This window comes from Rhinolophus ferrumequinum, chromosome 17 (assembly GCF_004115265.2).
Source record: "Rhinolophus ferrumequinum isolate MPI-CBG mRhiFer1 chromosome 17, mRhiFer1_v1.p, whole genome shotgun sequence".
Lineage (NCBI taxonomy): Eukaryota > Metazoa > Chordata > Mammalia > Chiroptera > Rhinolophidae > Rhinolophus > Rhinolophus ferrumequinum.
Window position 1 is genome coordinate 56,614,270 of NC_046300.1, and position 21,984 is coordinate 56,636,253.

Consider the following 21,984-nt stretch of genomic DNA (forward strand, 5'->3'; position numbering starts at 1 on the left):
GAGAGACCCCAGGCTTTCCTGGAAAGTGTCCTGAGGCAAGAACAAGAAAACCTTGAGTTGCAGAGCTGCTGGTTGATTGCATGGCTTCTGTGCATGTTCATAAATATTGATTGTGATTAAACTATTATCGTAGTAATGAGGGTAATAATGCCTCCTGCAGCCCTTCCCACCACACTACACAAAGTCCCTACTTTTCCCTAAACAAAGAGCTGCTGGCTCTGCTGGGGAGTTGGGCAAGAGGCAGGGAAATGATCTCTATTAAGCAAAAGCATTCTGTTCCATGCACCGATTAGGAGGCACCGCCTCATTAACCAGGAGAATTGCCTGCGTCTCCTGTTGCTCAGGGTAGTGTGCTCCGAGACTAGGTCCAGGAAGAGGATGTTCTCATCTCTCTTCCCCCCTGGGGCTTCCGAACAGATGCCTGATTGAAGTAACCTGTTTTTCCTTCCAGTTTCCCTCATTTCTGTCCCAGCCCTTCATTCCCAGAGAGAATTTCTGCAAGGCTCACTGGCTCCTTCAAGCCCACCCTTGTAATGCTGTGAAGACGTAACAATGGTTACATGTCTTGCCCGGCACAAGGCGAAGCAAATTTGCAAGTAATTAATACTCACAATAATGGGCATGATGATTACCATCATTTACAGATGAGGAAACTGAGGCTCAGAGAGCTTTAACGACTTCCCAAAAGACCCACAGCCGGTGGCATCATGGAGCTGGCATGTAAACATTGTGGGTCTGTTGGATGCCAGGGTTTGCTCTCTTCACAACGCTCTATTGTTTTTCCATTTGTCTACGTGACACACACTCATTTTAGACAAACTTGGATGTAAAACTTGGAAAGTTTTAATTTTGCAAATTATCTAATCAGGTATGAAGGCTTATTTTGATTGTAAAGGGGGGGCCTCTGCCCACCCCTGGCATTTTCAGGAATTGCTTTGCCTTTGGAGCATCTCTCAACACTAAGAAGCCCAATAGAATGAAAGATTGAAGAGGGAAGAGCTACGCCTACTTGTGTCCCTGGCTTCTGCATGGCCTTGGTGTTGGGCAAATGAAGGCTGTGTTGTCATTACTGAATGATAATGTTCTGCATGGATGGATCACCTGTCATTCCTGATATCCTCCCCTTCTCCCCTTGGCTGCCTCAGCCTGAACTTGGGGTATAGATTGTTTATATCCTTGCTATCGGTGACAACTTGTCCATCACAGTCAGCCTAGATCTGCTACACAGTGGAGAGGTTTTATTTTATGTTTCCCCCTTCGTCTCAGATAGAGGGGAACAGAAAAAAATGGATGAGATAACAGATCTGGGTTCTGTGACCAAGTGAACTGTTCCAGTTATTTTCCTTCTTTGCCATGCCCTGGTGATTCTGAGACCCACCCCACCCAACTTTTGGGCACACCCAAGCCATTTCCAGTGGCTTTACCCCATGAACTGCCTGCCTTGACTCATGCTGCTGACTTTCCTAAGATTTCTCAAAGCATACAGAACTCAAACAAGCAACCTGGCTTGAGTGTGTCCTGCACCTCTGGCTGAGCAGCCCTAAGCTGGCACTGGAGGCAGCCGACCTTGGTTCATGGCTTGGCCTCTCAAGGCACCTCCAAACACAGAATGGGCAGCAGCTAACTGCAGATTACTTTGTGGCTCCTACAGGGTAGTTCCGGGTGGGACATGGGCTGTGGCTGAACTTGACCTGCAGTGGGTCCCCTCCCAGGTGGCACTGGACCTGATGCATGCGCCCAGTGACCAGCTTCAAAACAACCTGGAGCAGCAGCTAGCCACCTCCCAGGACAACACACCCAAGGGGCAGATTGGGCAGGTGCCAGAGTCCTGCTGAGGCAGATCCTGCTCTGTAGTATCACCTCCTGCACAACAACTCTTTCACTGTAGTCATGCCCGGTTGTCACAACCAGTGAGTATGAGGGTCAATCCCTCCCACTGACATGGAAACAGCAACGAAGACTCAACTACAAGAGGAGGGCACAGCTGGAGTGTGCGGCTCAGGTGACCAGGAAGACTGGTAGTTATAAAATAATCATGGGGATGTAAAGTACAGCATAGGGAATATAGTCAATGATATGGTAATAACTATGTATAGTGCCAGGTGGGTACTAGACTAGTCAGGGGGATCACTTCTTAAATTATATAAATGTCTAACCACTATGCTGTACACCTGAGATTAATATAAAATAATATTAAATGTCAACTGTAAAATTTAAAAAGGGGAAACGTAAAGAGATATAAAAGGTTCAAATTCCCTGATCTAAAACAAATAAGTCATGGGGATGTACTTTACATCATAGAGAATCTAGTCAATGATATTGTGATAGCGTGGTACGGTGTCAGATGGTTGCGGACTTACGGTGATCACTTCTTTAGCACAGGGAATATAATCAATAATGTGGTAATAGCGCTATATGGTGTCAGGTGGGTAGTGCTGAATAACTATGATGTACACCTGAAACTAATATAGTATTTTATGTTATCTATATCTTAATAAACATCTTAAAAATATAAGACAAGGTAAAAATAAATGCAATATAAACAAAATAATTACATTCTAGGTAGACATGGTCACCTGCTGAGGTGCTGAGCCTGAGGCCTGCTCACTCGTTCTTTCTTTCTCTCTCTCTCTTTCACATGAAGATTTGAAATTATAGAGAAGTGTGAGAGATAAAGTACTCAATGGAAACTTTCTGCTTGATATAAGGATAAGAATGAAAACAATCAAAAGGGAATAACCTTCCCACAATGTGATTGGTGTTGTTTAGGGCTGAGTCGTTGTAGCATCTGATATCTTCTTAGGTACCATGTGGTACATATCCTAGGTTTGGAAAACACTTAGTGATATACTAATAAAAGGGCTGTGGAGAAGGAGAAGGAAAAGGGGGAGGAGAAGGAGGAGGAGGAGGAGGAGGAAGAGGAGGAGGAGGAGGAGGAGGAGGAAGAGGAGGAGGAGGAGGAGGAGGAGGAGGAGAGGGAGGAGAGGGAGGAGGAGGAGGAGAGGGAGGAGAGGGAGGAGGAGGAGAGGGAGGAGGAGGAGGAAGAGGAGGAGGAGGAGGAGGAGGAGGAGGAGGAAGAGGAGGAGGAAGAGAGGAGGAGAGGGAGGAGGAGGAGAGAAGAGGAGAGGAAGAGGAGGAGGAGGGGGAGGAGGAGGAGGACGAAGAGGAGGGAGAGGAGGAGGAGGAGGAAGAGGAGGAGGAAGAGGAGGAGGAGAGGGAGGAGGAGGAAGAGGAAGAGGAGGAGGAAGAGGAGGAGGAGGGGGAGGGAGGAGGAGGAGGAGAGGGAGGAGGAGGAGGAGGAGGAGGAGGAAGAGGAGGAGGAGGAGGAGGAGGAGGGAGAGGAGAGAAGGAGAGGGGAGGAGGAGGAGAGGAAGAGGAGGAGGAGGAGGAGGAGGAGAGGAGGAGGAAGAGGAGAGGAGGAGTGTTAAGCCATTTTAGGCCAGGAGTAGAAACCCTATCTCAAAAGCCATCTTGTTTTGATCCTGTCTTGCTTTATCTCCTAGGGCCCAGGACAGGCCTGGGTGGTCCAGACAGTGACCTGGGGCCAGGGTGTGGAGCTGGAGAGCTCGGTTATGCCCTGAAACCCTTTGTCAACAAAAACCCCCTGAAGCGTTGAAGGGGGAACAGCCTTGTTCACCCCCTCCTATAAAACTCCATACCCCTCTTTGCTCAGAGAGGTTATGATCTTGTCCCTCTGCTCTAGCCTGACCTCAGGCAGCTCAAACATGCCAAATACATTCTAATAGACCAATCTCGGTCTCCTGTGACTCATTTCTCCTGCCATGCCTAACGAGGAGGAGAAGGAGGAGAAAGAGCAAGAGGAGGAGGAAGAAGAAACCACTGCCCTGGTTGGTAGTATTTGCCAACTTCGGTGGTGCAAATACTTCGACCATGGTCAGGTTCAAGCTACCAATGTGACATCACTAAATGCGGAGATGGGAAGAAATGCAAATAATTGGCTCTTAACAGCAGGCAGGGACTGAGCAGACTCCAGCACCACGCTGGAAACACTGGAAGAACATCTCAAAAGTTCTTCCTGCTGTATGCACTCTAGACAGCAATTTCCAGAAAACAAAGATAGGGTCTTTTTTTTTTTTTTTTTTTCAATCTTTCCATATCTACAACTCTAGCTCAATAATGTACATACAGCGGTCATTTAAAATGTGGTGGCTGATTGAGTAACTGATTCTAATACTCAGTACTCGGTGACATAACCACTGTAATAACCACAATAATACCAATGTCTAACAAGTATTGAATACTTACCCCATTCCAGGTATATAACATTTTCACATTTAATCCTAACAATAGCACATAATTTAGGTCTTCTTATAATTCCCATTTTATAGGTCAGTAAATTGAGGTCAGGGCTTAATTAATCTGTCCAAGATTATACTCTAGTAAGGAGCAGAACTAGACAAACAAGTATATTGAAATAAATCTGCTTCAACCCAAAATATGCTTTGAGAATGGGATATTCAATTCTGGTTGAGCAAATATTTTGATTAATAAAGAGGTATTCTAGATACGACGTATGAATGAAAAGTCCTTGAAGAATGAAAACACTAACTGCTAGAAACACACTAAACTTAATAGAAAATATCTTTGATGAATCAAAGTTTTGAATGTAAGAATGTGCCGAGGTAGAAGTTATAAGAGAGTTTTGGTTCCTAACACAGATAATAGTTTGGGTTGTTTAGGAGAAATGATTGCTATGCTAAGAACTGAACAGGTGAGAAAATTGTTAGTTAAAAACCCCAGGGCCATTTGTACCTTCTTACAAGTTGAAGTTGAAGGTAAGGCTAAGAATGACTATGTATGGAGCCTCTACCACATGTCAGATACCATGCAAAGCCCACCGCTCACTTTGTTTCTAGTTGTCCCATCAGCTCTCTGAAGTACGGATCAGCATTACCTCTCTGCAGATGAAGAAACGGAGGCTCAGGAATGGCCAATTATTTGCTCACATTTCTGTTAGTCTGGGCTTCACAATCACATCTCTCCCTCTAACTTTCTGGCGGTAAGCTTCCCATTGCATGCGGTTGGTTCAGAGGTCAGGTCAGAATCTCTTAACTTGTAATTGCAGAACAATTATTTCCTGTTTGAAGTCACGTACCTGTTCATTAGGCATTTCTTTCATAGTTCACATTTCTGTGACTTGGTTGTTCAGCACCTCACAGTCTGAAGAAAAACCGTGACTGTCTTATGTTTACTTTGACTGATGACCATCTGTCTACCAAAGACTATTAAGGGAAATGGTTAACTTTGGATGCTTATTTATTTCTTCTGAAAAGCTTCTGAAGGGCTGCTTTGGACAGCAGGAATGCTAATTGTCAAGTGTGTTTTCAAGGCATGAGCTGGAAATGAGGAGGATGTCCTACTAGGTGATAAAATTATCTGTTACAGGCCCCAAAGGTGAATGTCAAGTTCTGAAACATTGGGGAGCGGCTGATGAAAGAAGTTGGCAGGAGATATGGCAGATCAGTGCTTTCTAGATCTGAATGTTTCAGGGCACAGTGTTTTTGTTGGTCCTCGTGAACAAAATACGTAAGACAAAAGAAACCTTGCCTTGCAATGGGTGGCTCAAGGCTTCAAAATCAGAAGACCACAAGCCCAACCCTGTCTTATAACAGGTAGCTGGTCTCTCTGCGACTTCTTTTAACTTCTCCAGCTGAATCCATTTTGATAATGTCCCTGTGTAAACTTCCTAAATTCCATAACCATGAGGAAGCTACTTCACGACCAGGCTCCCAACTAGCTTTTTAACCCATCCCTGTCATTTTCCTTCTTTTGCTCTGATCTTTCCCTGAGTCACCATGAACTTCCAGTTCTCAAAATGGACTTGACCTTCCCTCTCTTCTCTCTGTCCTTGGACCTTGGGACACTCTTTGTTCTCTCCTTTGCTAGGTGAAGTTTTACTTATCCGTTAGGCCTCGGCTCAAACGTCATTTCCTTCATGGCCTCCCAGATAAGGCTGGGTCTCTGTGGCCTAGGGTCCCATTGCATCAGCTACTTCTTTCTCTGAATAACTGCCACACTTGTGAATTACTTGGTGAGCATATATTTCCCTCATAGGAATACACACTAAGTGATATCGTTCCTCTTATTCATTGCTCAGCCCCCAGTGCCTAGCACATAACAGGTGCTCAATAAAACTCATGTTGAATGAAGGACAAATATGAAACTGAAGATTATTTGGAGAGCACTAAGGAAGTGGGGGATTTTGAATGTCTATTCCTTGGGTGTTATTGCAAAACGGATTGACTGGTAAGTAAATTATAAAACAGTTTTGCTGTTAATTGCTAAAAAATGATGACTCTTTCCCTTAGGAATAATATCAGTTAGTAGATGGTTCCTGGAAGTCATTAATTGACTTCATTTATGGGTTTCTGTGCCTCTATGGGAATAAAATTCTGGCAATAACAAAGGAGTAAATCTAAGGTGGAGTCTTAGTAGCTGTGTGACTTTGCAAACTTACTCAACTTCCTTATCTGTAAAATGAGGATAATAACGTACCTATTGCATAGGGTGACTGTGAGGCTCAGATGAGAAAGTGCATGTAGTCAGTTAGCACAGTGCCTGTCACATAGTATGTGGCCAATAAACGTCAGCTCCTACTACCCCGGTTGGCACCTCCACTCGGAAATGTACAAACCAACTGACTTGAATCGTGTGAATTCAGCACCTGGTCACATGATGATGTTACCCTCTGAGGATGGCCCAACACCTCTCTGTCTGCACCGTCATCACCAGCCCCCTCTATGAAAAGCCATCTCTCCCGTGCTGCAGGGCATTCCCTGAAGCCAAAGCAAAAATGGAATGCCATCAGAGATGACAGCAACAAACTACTGTGAACACTCACCCCACTCTAACATCTGAACCGCTTCCCAATCAAAATGTTCTGTGGACAGAAGTGAATTTCCTCGATCCAGTTCTGCCTTTCAACCAAGGGAGCATGACATCGAGAGCTCTGCACAAAAGCAGCCTCAGCTGCTGGTTGATCTATGCTAACCCCAGCCCTGGCTGTGGATTCTAGTAAGAAGAAGCATGGCTACTTTGTTTCATGTGTAAGTGGCAAAACAATTTCCTTTTGCTGGCAAAACAAAAGCAGAGTGAACAGAGTAAATTGAGACCTAGGAGATTGGACAACACAATAGGGTTTGGGCCCCTCACAACCCTAAAATGGACTTTATCGTCCCTGTCCCGAGGAGCTTCCAAGTTATACTGTGACTATCTCAAATGGATTTGGTTGCTGGGGGGTCCTGGGTGAATTCTAGGGGGCTAGAGAGGATCTGATGCAAGTGTTCTGGCACCGGGGTGGTGGCCTCCTCCTCCATCTTCACTCCTCCTTGGAGACTCCAGAGTTTGGAGGGAGGGTGGACACTGGAGGAGCTGAAGCGCTTCACCTCTGTGAGCCTCAGTGTCATCATCTGCAGAAGAGCGTTCTTGGAATGGCATTGTTTAGAGGATTTACCGAGAACAATCTATTTAAAGCACCTACTTATCCCTGTGCCAGGCACTTAGCAAGTGCTTAACGAATAGGAGCTGTAGCTCGCGGAGCTATTTTAGACTTCGGAATTCATGTAACTGGCGTCGTAGTACACTGAAGGGAATTAAAAGCCAAGGTGTGGTCTTGTGTTCCAGGTCATAGCTCCTTGGTGAGGGCAGAGCAGGGGTCCAATCCCAGGTCTCCTCACTCCCGGCCGTCTGTCTTGCTGTACCCCTCTGACTCTCAGGACTCATTTAGCTCAGCTTAGCTCCTCAGGACATCACTCGTTCTTGAGCCTTCCACCTTTGCCCCCTCCAATCGAGTGTCCACCTCCATCTACTCAATCCCTAAATCCTGTTCACATTATCTCGAAAACATCCAGCAAAAATTCCTCCTGCTTTTCTGCCTCATGGCCGTGGTAGTTGTTCTGTCCAGAAGATTCTCCCCTCCTCTTTACCCATGGTTGACCCCGTTAAGTTTCAGCTCACATGTCTCCTCAGAGAAACCATCCTAGCTGAAGTAATGCCATCCCGTTCTCTCTCTCTCTGTCTCTCTCTCTCTCTCTCTCTCTCTCTCTTTATCTCTCCAGTTTGTGGCCTGTACAGAACTTCCCCTACCCTATAATTTTCTTTCCATTTTTATTGTCTGTCTCCTTTCCTAACTGTAAGTCCCAAAAGGACACAGGACACGTGTCCCTAGTACCTAGCACAACACATGACACATAGATGCTCAGTAAATATATGTTAATGGGTGAATGAATGAATGAATGAAAGAATGAATTCCAGAACCAGCATAGCTGTTAACACCTGGATAGAACCAAGGAAAGGGTTTTTAACCTGCTGTGAGAGGGACCTGGACACCTGCTTGTGCCCCTTCTTGGCCTCCTAAAAGAACAGCACGAAGCTACCTACAAATAGGGGCTCTGGTAAGCAGGCAACCCACACAAAAGCACATCTTGCAGGCAGGGGAAATGGGCGGATAGTTGCTAATTGCGACTTCCAACTGGGCTGATCTTTCCAAAGTTCCAAAGGCGCCTGCCTCCATAAATCCCAGGCTGCTACTGCTGCTGAGACTGGGGAGGGAGGAGAGGAGGGGTGCGCTTGGGCGCCTCTCGGGCTGGCACGAAGAAGCCACGTCTCATCCTCCCTCCTCCCCCCAGCTCCTCTCCAAGAGAGGAAGCAATGCAGATGGAGACGAGAAATAAATATTCCTGCCTGCTCGGTGCCACTGCAGACGTTTTCCAAAATGTCTGGCTTGGACCATGAAATCAAGCCCACCCAGGAAAGGAGGCGCTCAGCGGGAGAAAGAGGGGGAAAGGGTGGCATATTTGTCGATACTTGTCAGCTTTCTGGGGGGCAGAGCACATGGCTCATCCTTGGCAGCCCTGCTGAGGTGGGGACGTGGTAAGTGCACAGTAATACTGGAAGCATTGAATCAGAAATGGGAGCGGAATTACGGAAATCCTGCCAGGATGTCAGCACTCTCTCTATGCCTTTGTCCAGGGTCCTAGGACTCACATCTGGGTCTCTCATCATTGATTTCAAGGCTTTTCCCACAATACCTGCTGCCCCTGCTCAATCCCTCACCTCCACTCCACTCCACGGGAATGAACACAGCTGGGCTGCAGGAAGTTTTCAGAAGCCCTTTGAAATTTGGGCAGGAGCTCAGAATCCACGTGTGGAGATATTCCTGCCACCTCTAAGCACAGCTCACGGTCTTCAACACCGAATACCAGCAGGAGATGAGAACACAGGCTGCAAATGATAAGTGGGTGCTTCTGGCCTGGGGGTGGCCAAGTGTGTGGGAGAAGTGTCACTAAGGAAGGGAAGTTACAGGCCCAGCAACAGGCACTGAAGCGTTCTGCAGTGGCGGGGATTTCACTAGGCATGCTGTGTGGCTGCAAAATGTCTCAGAAAAGGGAGATGAGAGCATGAGAATTTCAGCTTGAAAACTCTTGCATAGGCTATGCTAGGTCTTCTTTGTTTCAAATGTTCCTGTGAGAATCTTCCTGATACCATGTCCTTGAGATTGCTGCCACTAGACCACCTTTCACGAGTCCTCTTGGTAAGTCAGTAATTAGGTGGGGCCCTTGGTAGATTGAATTCTGCTCAGTACATTGCAGAGGAGCTTTGGTGGTTTTCACTGGTTTCAGTCCAGTGCAGTAAATAAAAATCATTGCTCAAAATGAAGACTCAAAGAAAGTGATATCTTTTGTGGGTGTCAGGGGACCGTTTTCCAGAAACATTGCATTTAATTCTGCCTCTTTCCATCATTTCCATGACTTCACTGAGGAATGAAAGATTATCTAATATTTCCCACTCATGTGCCCTGAATCCTTCTTTATGAATCTTCCCCACTCATTTGCCCATCTGCCTCCTAGTACCAGGCAAGTGCCAGCTAAATCCCACTCTCTTCAGGAAGCAGTTCAGTGGTGGAGGGAAGCTGGCAGAAAACCTGGGTTGCTATCCCCACTCTGCCCATTGCTGTATGACCTTAGACAAATTGCTCCCCCTCTTTGGGCCTTGGTTTTTTTTGTTTGTCAAAGGATAGGTTGGCTTGACTACGTTTCCTTTCAGCTATGACACATGAGTGGTCCTACAGAGTGAAATCAGACAGAATTCCTGTCGTCACCATCCTATTCCCATCCCACCTTCCCCAATAAATTCCAGGGATTGAGGTCATCACACTTTGTGAGATTGAGTTCAATCTTCACACTACATATCAAAACAAGCTGGGCATGACGATACGTGGATGCTACCTAGAATTGTTTTAAATATTTTCTGTCCACATTTCCCTCAATTCCTGGGAAATCTAATGTATGGGTTAGGGAAAGACCAAAGTTGGGCACGTTTGGAAAGAACTTGTGTGCATGTATGTCTGCAGTGTATAATAATCACATTAGGTATTTTTCATTAATAATAGCTGCCATTTATTGAGGCCTATTATGTGCTAGGACTACACTAAGCTCTTCTACTTACAATATTATTCCCACAACAGCTCAATAAGAAAGACATTATTTATTCTCCATTCCCATACCGCATTGGTGGTTGACTGCAATACACACACACACACACACACACACACACACACACACACACACACACACAGCAAAATGACATAACAGCACACCTCCCTAAAATCAAAACCAAAACTAACACAAAACTCAGAGAGGATGAGACGCCTACTCAAGATCTTGCAGCTGGTTAATACGGGCAATGAGACCTGAACCCGATTTTGTTGGATTCCAAAGATGATGATGTACTGTGCCCTTCCCTGTGCTGGGCCTTGTCTTGGCATTCAATGCCCTTCTAGAAATTCTTCACACACTGAGTCAATTGTCCTAAATTGATTGCCCTTCCGATGGCATTGTCAGAGGAAAACAGCTGGTCTCAGAGCCAGCAAGAACCTTGCCATCAGAAACGGCAAGAAAGCATGCCGCCGGAGCACCTGCCTAGCACAGGCAGGGTGGGAGAACCGGGCCCCTGAAGCGGTCCATGTCCCGCGACCATCTCCATTGATCCTTTACCCACAGAGCTTTACGCTGGCCTTCTGCCCACTACCTAACTCACATCTATGGCCTTGCCCAATTCTCATACAGAATCAGAGGCTCTGGGCCTCTGTACAGACTCGATCACCTGTACCAGAACTCAAGTGTCCCCAAGCCCAGGTAGGTCTGTGACTGAGCGAAACAGCCGGGAAGGGGCCACAAGAAACTGGCTAACACATGTTTGGCCTGTGGAGACCACCCTGACTGAGCCCCGCGGACTCTTTCAATGAACATATGCAGGCTGCCTACCATCCACTTTATAAAGAAAGCCCTGGATTCCGGACTTCTCTGTGAATTCTCCAGATTTTTAAAGGTGGACAACTAATTCAGCTAAGAAAAGTGTACCCGACACAGCAAGGACCAAATAAAACATATTTTCAACCTCTACCTGACCTGTAGGTCTCCATTTGCAACCTCCAAAATGAATTTTCATCATTTACAGATGAAGAAATGGTAGCTCAGAAACATGAAGTGATTTGCCCAGGATCGCTAAGGTGGGCTCAAGTCGGTAACTCTCTTTGGATACAAACATAGAGAGACATACATGCTTGTGTATACATACCAATATAGAGCCACATATTGCATATGAAATGAAATAGAAATGGTTTTATGTTGCCTGCTCTTATGAAATGTCCTGCTTATTTTCCTAGCGTTACCACTATACACTGGTAGTTGACTGCAGTTAGCATACATACACAAATCAAAACCAAAATGACAGAACAGCACCCCTCTCCTATGCCAGCTCCTTGACATTTATCACGTCATTTTCGTATCCATTTAAATGATTCCATATTTCCTTCACAAAAATAACAATGTAAAGCTCTTTACTTACGGTAAAGGACAAAAAAGAAGAAAACAAAGTCCCTTCGTCATATCTGGATAATTTTGCCAGGACTCCTTCCAAGATAGTAACAAACTAGTAAAATAGCACAAAAGAAAAAAGAATTATTATTTCAGACTAGAGTTGTTCACAATAAAAAGCAACATTTCCTGACCACATAGAGACTAGTATGGAGCTCCTTGCTCACTTTGCACTCTTTGATTTCAGCCTTTGGGGAAAGGAATAGACTGCCTTTACATAGAAATATTTGACTTATCCGGCTTTCTCTTCATTATTATGTGATTGCAAATAGAGAGTGTTACAGAAGTGCAAAGTGACAAAATATTATTGAGTTGCATATAGCATGCGATAATATTAAATGCACTTTTCAAAATCCAAAACTGCGCAAAGCCGTTTTTACGTTACATATTAGCACTACATTTAATCCAATCTATTTTTATTTGTATTTTATCAGTAATTTGGGGAAAACAGAAGTTTAGCACTGGCAAATATAAATGTCTTCCCATTCAACATTACTTAGTTAAAATTCTATAATTCATGAGGGTGACTGAAATAGCTTTATCTGACTTTTATGTTTTATTATGACTCTCACTGCATGTGAAACTAGAGAAAAGGGGGTTTTCACGATGGCAGAATTCCTTATTACCGTTTAACTTTCTGTATTTAAAAATTGAACTTTGTCAGTGCTGAAAAACAAAACAAACATTTTCTGCATAACCTAATGCAATGTTGGGGGACCAATTCTTATTAAGGTAACATATGCCACTTCATCAATTCATCTTCACAGGCTCACAATCATCAGAAAAGTCATTCGGAGCTGAGGCTGGGTGACGTACAATCTTGTTTCCTGAGAAATGTGAGTATCCAGCTTAACTTTTTAACGTGTTACATTTTAATGGAAATGCAGACATAACAAAGCAATGTTCACAATGAAACATTTCACCTAAAGTTGAAGGTTACCTTTGCAACCAAGAGTGTTATCATTTCTTTAACAGTTTCTTCAATTAGTTCGTCTATTTTTGAATGGTATTGATGCTAAAGAACACAGAAAGACAAATATTAGCATGTTTGAGAGGTGATGGCATTGCATCCATCAGTAATTTTTAGACAACATAATTTATAACTAAAGCCTGGACTGCACATCCAGTTTATTTCCACAGTTTCAGAGCAGCTATAAGATTCTTACTCCAGGTCTTTAATGAAGAGAGATCCAAAGCTCTTAAAAATACTACCAGGCATATTGTTCCTCACCCAAGCCTTCTGATGGCTTTGATATATGTAGAGACAGACACACATTTACAAATAGCTTGCATGGGTGGCTTAACGGCCTAGAAGTGTGCTGACCTGGGCTTTACAAAGCAAAACACCACAATCATTTAATATATGGTATGGGGATGAAAAATTACCTTAGGAAAACTGGCGGGAGATGTAGCTTAGAGAGTAGAATCCTTCCAAATGGAATTTGACCAATACACTCTGAGTGGTTTTGCAAAAAACTGTTCTAAGACCTTCGGATATTTGGGGGGTAATGCCTTAGAGCCTCCCAGTTCTATCTCAAGATATTGACTCCGTGCTGTGGCCAAGTGTCTCTTTCTGAATCCTTGTGGCTGCCGTTCATTTTCTCCATTCATTGATAAGCAGACCCTGGTTTAGAGCCTCGACTGAGACTGTTGCTAAGTTTTTCAGTTTCTCTAATTGCTGCTGCCAGTTATTAATTTAAATAGTAATGCGAAAACAAACCCCCACATAAACAAAAATCTGCTGTGAATGCCAGGAAAAAAGAAAAAGGGATTTCAACAGAAAATATTGTGTGCCAGCTCCTTGACATTTATTAGATCATTTTAGTATCCATTTGAATGATTCCATGTTTCCTTAATAAAAAATAACAATGCAAAACATTGCTATTTGGAAAGGAGAATTCACTTACCCACTCTTTAGCAAACTTTCAGAAGGATGATTAATTAGAAATAGGAAAAAAAAAAAGGAACAGTGCAAATAAAATTAGGATGAAAGGATACACGAGAAAATAAAAATTAAGCAAACCACTCAGAAAGCTATGAAAACACACAGAAATAATAAGCCATAGTAATATGGTTTGATATTCTGATAACCAGCAATCAGAGTTACTGAAAGTGAGGAAATGAATTAGATTAATTCATTTAAAGTCATAGGGGAATTTTGTTTTCAATTGGAAGACCTAGATGAAGTCCTAGCACAAAGTTGGTGAGTTACGTTGCCTAAGAAAATATAGTTTGGTTTCTTCATCTGTCTATAAAAATACAGATAATACTACCACCCAGGACAAGTGTGGGAAGAGGGGAAGCCAGTAAAAAGTATTGATTTTGGAAAGGGAATGACACAAACACAGTGTAAAGATATTTAGCAGGTCTATTGTTGTTATCATTAATATTACTATTATTATTATTGTTCAAAAACCAGGGCCAAGTCTTTTCTTGGCAATCCTGCTCTCGGACTCAAAGACCTACTTTGAAGATCAAGTGAAGGTCTTGATATGAACACGTTCTGTCAACTTATAATTGCAATTCCAATATTATTTGTGCAAGTCCCTAAAATAGAAGAGAAGGGTAGGGAGAGATGGTTTTAATGTTCTGTCATCTCAGTTTAGTTGCCTTTTAGTTGATTAGGGAAAAAACAAGAAAGCAAACGGCCCATGTTGTATAGTTCTGATAAACAGAGCCCATGTTGGCTCTATTGCCAAGTTCACAAAAGGATTTACTCGTCAGTGGCATAAACCTGAAGCTAACTGCAAAAACTATCTGCAGAATTCTGCGCTAGAAACACAAAAAAAGATGTCAGCGCAAAAGAATTCAGGAATATTGACAGGGCTCCAAATTCATTTTTAGGTCTTGAGATAAGATCCAGAGTCACATGCTTACTTTCCTTCCTCATGTGACTGTCTCCCTCTGCTAGATTTTCTTTAGATTGCTATAAATGATTCACATGTATTAAATTAATTATGAGATTTAACTAACTCAGAAAAACTAGCTGTAGGCAAAATAATACAATATTACCTATTAAGCGAGGGGCTTCTAACCAAGCAAAGACCATCAGTGACAACAGAAACATTCTCTTGAAAACATTGGCTGAAACGGTCCAACAAGCCAAGAGCAAGTGTTCTGTGTGCATCAGGTAAGAAAGGTTTGGACACGATTTGGTCTGAGGAGTTAAGAATGTCATTCTTTCTCAAAAGACAAACAAGCCTTCTCTTCAGAAGTGGGGGAACCTCATACCTTTCTATCTTCTAAGGAACCCAAACCAAAGTGTATGGAGAGATGGTGGTTTATGGGAACCTCTTCTCACTTTCAATTTTTCCCTGACAGACTTGACCCTGACTTCTCTCCAGATACTCTCACTGTCTCTTCCCTTCACTCTGTGAATATTTTGATCTCCACATTTCTTTTATTCTGTTGGTAAAAAAAAAAAATGTTTTGATATGATTATTCTGCGTCTTACTTCCAGAGGAAACTTGAGCATGTCAATCTCTGTTGGTCTATTGCCTCATCTCTTCAATGGGGCTAGAATGATCCCTGTTGTGAACATAGAAATCATATTCACCTAACAAAGTAATGACACAATGCATGGAAACATGGTTTAGAAACTTAGAAATGCTATACGGCAGAATCACCACTACTATAACGAATAAGTAACATGGTGGTTACATGTGTGTATACATTTCTCTAAAATCTGTACTTTATTGTATGTAAATTATAATTTCAATGAAATAAAACTTACTTTAGGAGAGATAGTAGGGCAGGGTAATATCTATTCTGCTTGTCATGTAGTAAAGGGGTACGTATCAAAGCAACCCCGATTCCTATACAAGTAATTACAAAATATATGGATTCATTTTAGTAGATTCTTCTGAGACTCCAGTAACTTACTTTTCTTGAGCAATAGTGAGTACTTTGCTCTTTCTTGGGAGATAAATGGTTCTATGCAGATGTGGAGCTCCATGAAGGGGTGTATATACCACTCGGGCATCTTTTAATTACCATCCCCCAACAAGATTATCTTGTCACAAAATTTCTTGCAATGGGATAAACTATTCAATTATTCCTGCATCCCAATATAAGTACAAAGAGGGATCTTTCCTATTTTTGCATTTTCATCCATCCCTTCTGCTCGCCTTCTTGGATTGGAATAATTAATAATAATAATAATAATACTCCTAAATTATATTTTGGGGCACTAGGTCATGATGATAGCAAGGGAACCAATCCTTGTGAAGGGCATGGGAAGTCTGAAGAGTTTACTTTTGCTTCTGAAGAGCTAAGTTGCTGCAAATTCACAATCACTTTGTGAAAATCATTCCACTTGACTTCCTGTGCTGCACATTTTGCCTTGTCATGGAACAGATTGTGTGTATGTTGTCTTTCTGTTAAGACCATCTGACCTTGGAAATGAGATGAAAACACACTAGACCAAGTGAGAAACTATTTAATACACAATTTCCTCTCTATTGGTGCTTCACAAATTTTAATGAAAAAATAAATATTTAAGATGGAAAAGTATGGTTAACAAATGTTTCAACAGCTGCCTTTAGATGATACTTTACCCCAGTGATGAAATTCAGGAAGTGGTCTTAAAATTGGAGATTATTGTATCACCTGGCCAGTATCTAGTCTAAAATACCTTGAGGGTGTTGGAATTGAGGTGGAAGCAGGTATTACCACAGTAACTAGATCTATAATATGAGCTTAATATCAAATACTCACGAAGGAAAAACTACAGAATAAATATTAGACTTCTACCTATTCATTCAATTTTAGGATATTTCTAGTCATCCTTAGTCACCATTTTAGTGATTCAGTTTTACTTTGAAGGTGAATTCTACAACGTGAGAAGAGTTAATAAGAGAATATTTGCATGAGACTTCCCATTGAAATTCCAGAGCAAGGTCCCTCAGAGAACTAGTTATTTTTCATCATATATCTCCAAATGGGTCTTTAGTTTGGCCTAATAAAGTTCACAGGTCCCCTGAAATTGTATAGTAAAATTGTGTGAAAGTATTTTTTCCTGGGAAATGGCTCCATAAATTTCATCAGATTTTCAGTTGGAGTCTATGAAACAACCCCATTCCCCCCGCCACGCAATACATACTACTCTCCCCAAACCCCAATTCACAAAGACAAAAGTGAAGATCAGAGTGACTTGGTTTGTTTGGAAAAATTATTTATCTGTCTGACCAGGTATATCGGAGTTCTTTAAATATTTGAGTCAATCTAAAGAGGGACATTAAAAGCTGTTGATGGGAAAAGGAGGTCAGTTTTAGTATACCGACTCTTCTCTACCCTGGAATGGTCTTATCCTTGTGAAATTCAGTTAAAATGGACCACTCAAGAAGCTCCAAGGGATAATAGATAAATTGGACTTCATAAAACGTAAGTAAACTTTTGTGCTTTAAAGAGTTACTACCAAAAAAGTGAAAAAGACAACCTGTGCAAGTGAGGAAATAGTTGCAAGCCATATACATAACAATGGCCTATTGTCCAGAATATATAAAGAATCTTATACTAAATAATAAAAGGACAACCCAATTTTAAAAGTGAGCCAAGAATTTGAAGAGACAATTTTTCAAAGAATATATACAAATGGTCACGAAGCACATGAAAAGATGGCCAACATCGCTGCAAATCAAAACCACAGTGAGATCCCACTAGGATGACTATAATTTTAAAAAGACAGATAATAAGAATTGGCTAAGATGTGTAGAAATAGGATTTCTCAGACATTGATAATGGGAATATAAAATACTGCAGCCACTTCAAAAAACAGTTTGGGAGTTCCTCCAAAAGTTATTTATAGAGTGACAGTACGACCCAGCAATTTCACTCTAGGTGAATTGACATCCAAGAGAGTTGAAAGCATAGGTCCACATGAAAACTTGTACATGAAAGTTCACGGCAGCATTATTCATAGTAGCTAAAAAGTGGAAACCACTCAAATGTCCATTAACTGATGAAGGGACAAAATGTGGCATATACACGTAATAGAATATTATTTAGCTATAAAAAGGAATGAAGAACGAATACATGCAACAACATGGAAGAACCTTGAACACATTACGGGCGTGAAAGAAACAAGTCACATAAGGCCACATATTACATAGTATATTCCATGTATATGAAATGCTCAAATAGGGAAGTCCTTAGAAATAGAAAGCAGAGTAGTAGCTACCTGGGGCTGGGGAGGGTGGGTTGGAGAATTACTACTAATGGATCGAGGTTTCCTTTTAGGGTGATAACAAATGACCTACAATTGATGGTGATGATGGTTGTACAATTTTGTGAATATACGAAAAACTACTGAATTATATTCTTTAAAAGAGTGAGTATTACGGTATGTGAATTATATCTCAATTAAAACAAAAAATAAGCTCCAAGGGGAGAAAAATTCAGGAGGGATAGATAGGATTCTGAAAATCACCCAACACTCTTAGAGATCCCTCAAAATAGGTTTTTTTTAAAGTAGGCTCTGTAAGCCAAAAAGATTGCTCAGAGTCCCCCAGAGTAGTGTGGGTGGGCAGATGCTGGGCGGTGTAGAAATGCAGAGGTGGAGGGAAACATGGTAGCCTTGCTCTGGGCTCCCTTTCCTTGGTCCCCTGTCCCCCACTTCATTCAGAGCAGCTTTAATTGTATCTGTTTCACACTCTGGCCTCGGTACCTTCTGAAAATCCGATTGATTCTGTAGCTAAACACAGCCTGAATAAAACTAGAATAGTGCTATCATTTTACAGATGAAGAAACTATGGTCCAAAAAGGCTGAGTGACTTGACCAGCTCCAGTCTGCAGCACAGCCAGGGCCTGATGGCCAACCTAAGCCTTCCTCCGGAGGCTGTCCTGTGTGCTTGAGAGCTTCTCATTAACTCATGTTGGGATACGGAGCCTCCAGACCAGTGGGTCTCAAAGTGTGGTCTCCAGAGCAGCCAGCAGCATCAGGACCACCAGGGAACTTGTCAGAATGGCAGATTCTTGGACCACACCCCAGACCTCTCGGAAACTCTTGGGGTGAGACCCATGAAGCTGGGTTTTAAGAAGCTCTCTAGATAAGTCTGATGCACACTGAAATCTGAGAACCACTGGTCCAGATCATTCACAGGCAGCAAATGCATCCAGGAGAGAAAACCCCTTGCGTTTGACCCCCGTGCCTAGCACCTAAACCTCAGGGAAAGTTCCCCAACAAGAAAATCAGTCAGGAGCGGAGGCTCATCGGTTGTGGTAGAGGAAGCTAATTTGGAGGGGAAAGAAGGTTTAAGATGGTCTTGCCAGGGAGGGAATACAACAACCCACGTGTAAAAATGGAAGGTGCTGAAAGAGAAAATAAATAACGAAGAAGGAACAAATATAATTTAGTAAAATTAAATTATACTGAACATGTAGGGCTGGTATCGAAAGATCTGATTTGGGAGCAATTTATGCCAATTGGCAACAACATGAGAGTTGCCAGAAATGTTTCTGAATTAATTCTAAATTGGTATATGAATATCTAGCTGGCTTAAGGCCATCAGAGAAAAATGATCATGATAGTCTTTAATCAAGCCCACGTTGCTGTTTCTTTCTTCTTTACATTTTAAATACCACTTTGGAATTGGAAACTTAGCAAAGGACTAAACTTTTGGTCAGGGAAGATTCATACTCAAGTCAATCTCAGGAAAATTAAAGTCTGCGATTTCTTGGAAATTCAGAACCTGCTGCTGGGGACTGAGTAGCAGGGGGAATCTAACATTATATATCCTGAGAGATACCTTGATGTAAAAATGAGAGCTCTGCTGCTGTCCAGATGTTCTAAGTGATAAAATGTACTTCAAATGTGAAAATGACTTGCATTCTGGCAAACAGATTTGCTGGAGACACCCGCCTAATAAATAAGATCATCAGACATCATTTGACTTAAAGGAACTTTATGGCCACCATGACTCCAGCCAGAAATCATTTCCAAGTGCGTGGCGTGCTCATCAGCCCGTGCCTTAGACGTTTCCTTAACAAACAGACACCAAACATTCATCTGTGGCTTAATCCACACAATGTTAAGAATATATTTCTGAAACGAGCAGACTAGTGTAGATGGAAGGAATTTGTGAAGTTTTCTTCTACATGATCAATGGCGGCGGGTGGGGGGGGGAATCTGTTTTTTTTTTTTTTTTACCTCTTGGCCCATTTCCATGCTGCAAAGTTTTGTTGATTGAGCTTTGGCATCAACCATAACATTAAACATGGTGCATATTGACTGTGGGACTCGAAAATCTGTTGATCGACTGGTTTTTTGCAGCTTAACTTCAAATGCAATCCTGGTTCTATTAAAACAAAGTAGGAAAAGACCAATTCAGCATTCAGATGGCAGCAGGTGGAGGAGACATTTTGTGAGCGGTCAGTGAAAAAGAAAATTGAAGGCTGTAATCAGTTTCATTCGACAATGACTTCACATGTGTTCTTTTAAAAATGATTTTCCCAACTAAGGAAGGCCTATTCAGGGAGACAGCCACGTAAACCCTTCCTTTCTCGGCAACACACAGAACACCTGTAGCTTGGCGTATTTCTGTCTATAGTTTACGTGCTATGGAGAACCCTAATTGCAGGAGAATGAATGAATTAACAAAAACCCAATTACAGCATTATAGCATATGTAAGTTCTCTCACATTGGCAACTGCCTACCTTGAATCACTTCATTAAGAAAACAAAAACCAAAAAAGCAGCTTCCAATCTTCAAAATCTCACGGTGGGGAAAAATCTTAAATGACATTTATTGTTTTTTTTCTTTCTTTCTGGTTTTGAAAGGGACTGAAGTTAAAAAAAAAATCTAACAAGCTTATTATATTGCTTTAAAGACTAAAAAAATAAGATGGCTACCTTTGGGGAGGAGAGTGAAAGTAAGAGAAGTAGTAATGGGGGACTTCCACTATATTTGTTTGTTTTGCAATGTCAATGTATTATTTTGCAATAAGAATACATTAGTTCCACATGTAAAAATGTCCATAATATACTTACCAATTCAAGAATTGTGTAATGGTGGAAACTTAATGTGACATAATTTTGACTCAGGTCAAATTATGATCCCAGCAATGTGCGAACCGTTCATGGGAAAAACCCAATCCGACATGGCCAGCTGGTAATACAGGTCTGAGGTCTAGTGCTTGACATCAGCATCGTAAAGGGGACTAGTTATATTTTAAAAGGTTTCAGAGAAGTGGGTCACATCGTCACGCGTCTTTAAGGTAAAGCACCTGGTTAGTGAGTGGTTTTATTAAAGGTCCTTTCGTGCAATGCATCTTTTCAGCATTGTTCACTGTCAGGTTCTGGAGATCATGTAGCCACCAGGAAAGCATCACTTTCAGAGGCATTTGTAGCAGTTTTCTAACAGTGCATAGGGGGACCACACAGCTAGTTAGCTCAGGAAAGGATGCCAGCTTGCTAACACATCCTGGGTGCATGCAGGGAAGCCAAGTATAATTTCTAAGGGTGGAAGCCCAGTTCTTAAGACAACTACTAAAAAACAAACAAACAAACAAAACTTTAAAACACTCCTATATATTATATGATCTTATTAAAGATAAATGATTCTTGGCTTCGAAAGCCACGGTGCACTGAAGTAGCTTTCTAATCATGAGGATTACTTTAAGCTATGCTGAAAATACATCATTTTCTGGGTTTGTGCAAAGGGGACCTGATGGGGACTGAACTGGCCAGGTCCCGGTGCTGATCTTCTGAGGCTTGCAGGCCAGGTCTGGTCCAATTTGTGAAAGGGAAATGCTAAGTCACTCCCTTACAATGAAGTAATTGTCTTTTTGTTTTCACAGGAGAGCTGTTCAAGCCCTTAGAGTGTGGGGCTGTGAGAAGAGGAAGCCAAATGCAAAATTAATATGACTGAGAGGGCTCTATGGGGCCAAAAAGCCCGGAATGGAGAGGTCACTCAATCCAACTCAATCCAACTGACCCTCCTTGAGGGCCGAGTTAGGATGCCTTGTTTTGTGTGGAGCATAGTACGTGATACAGACTAAGGCGAGAGGCTCTGTAAAGTCTATCAAATGAATGAGTTAAATTTCTTAGAAACTTGGAAATGAGGAGTGCTTGATTGACCTTTTGGAGTTG

At 42.2% G+C, this 21,984-nt stretch overlaps 1 protein-coding gene across 1 annotated transcript in view; it reads right to left on the minus strand.

Annotated features, from left to right (window-relative positions):
* Positions 1-21,984, minus strand: part of CADPS (calcium dependent secretion activator) — a 461,279-nt gene that overhangs the window by 56,650 nt on the left and 382,645 nt on the right. The window contains 3 exon segments of the mRNA XM_033131706.1: positions 11,869-11,952; positions 12,838-12,912; positions 20,044-20,191. Coding sequence (XP_032987597.1) covers positions 11,869-11,952; positions 12,838-12,912; positions 20,044-20,191 — 307 coding nt within the window.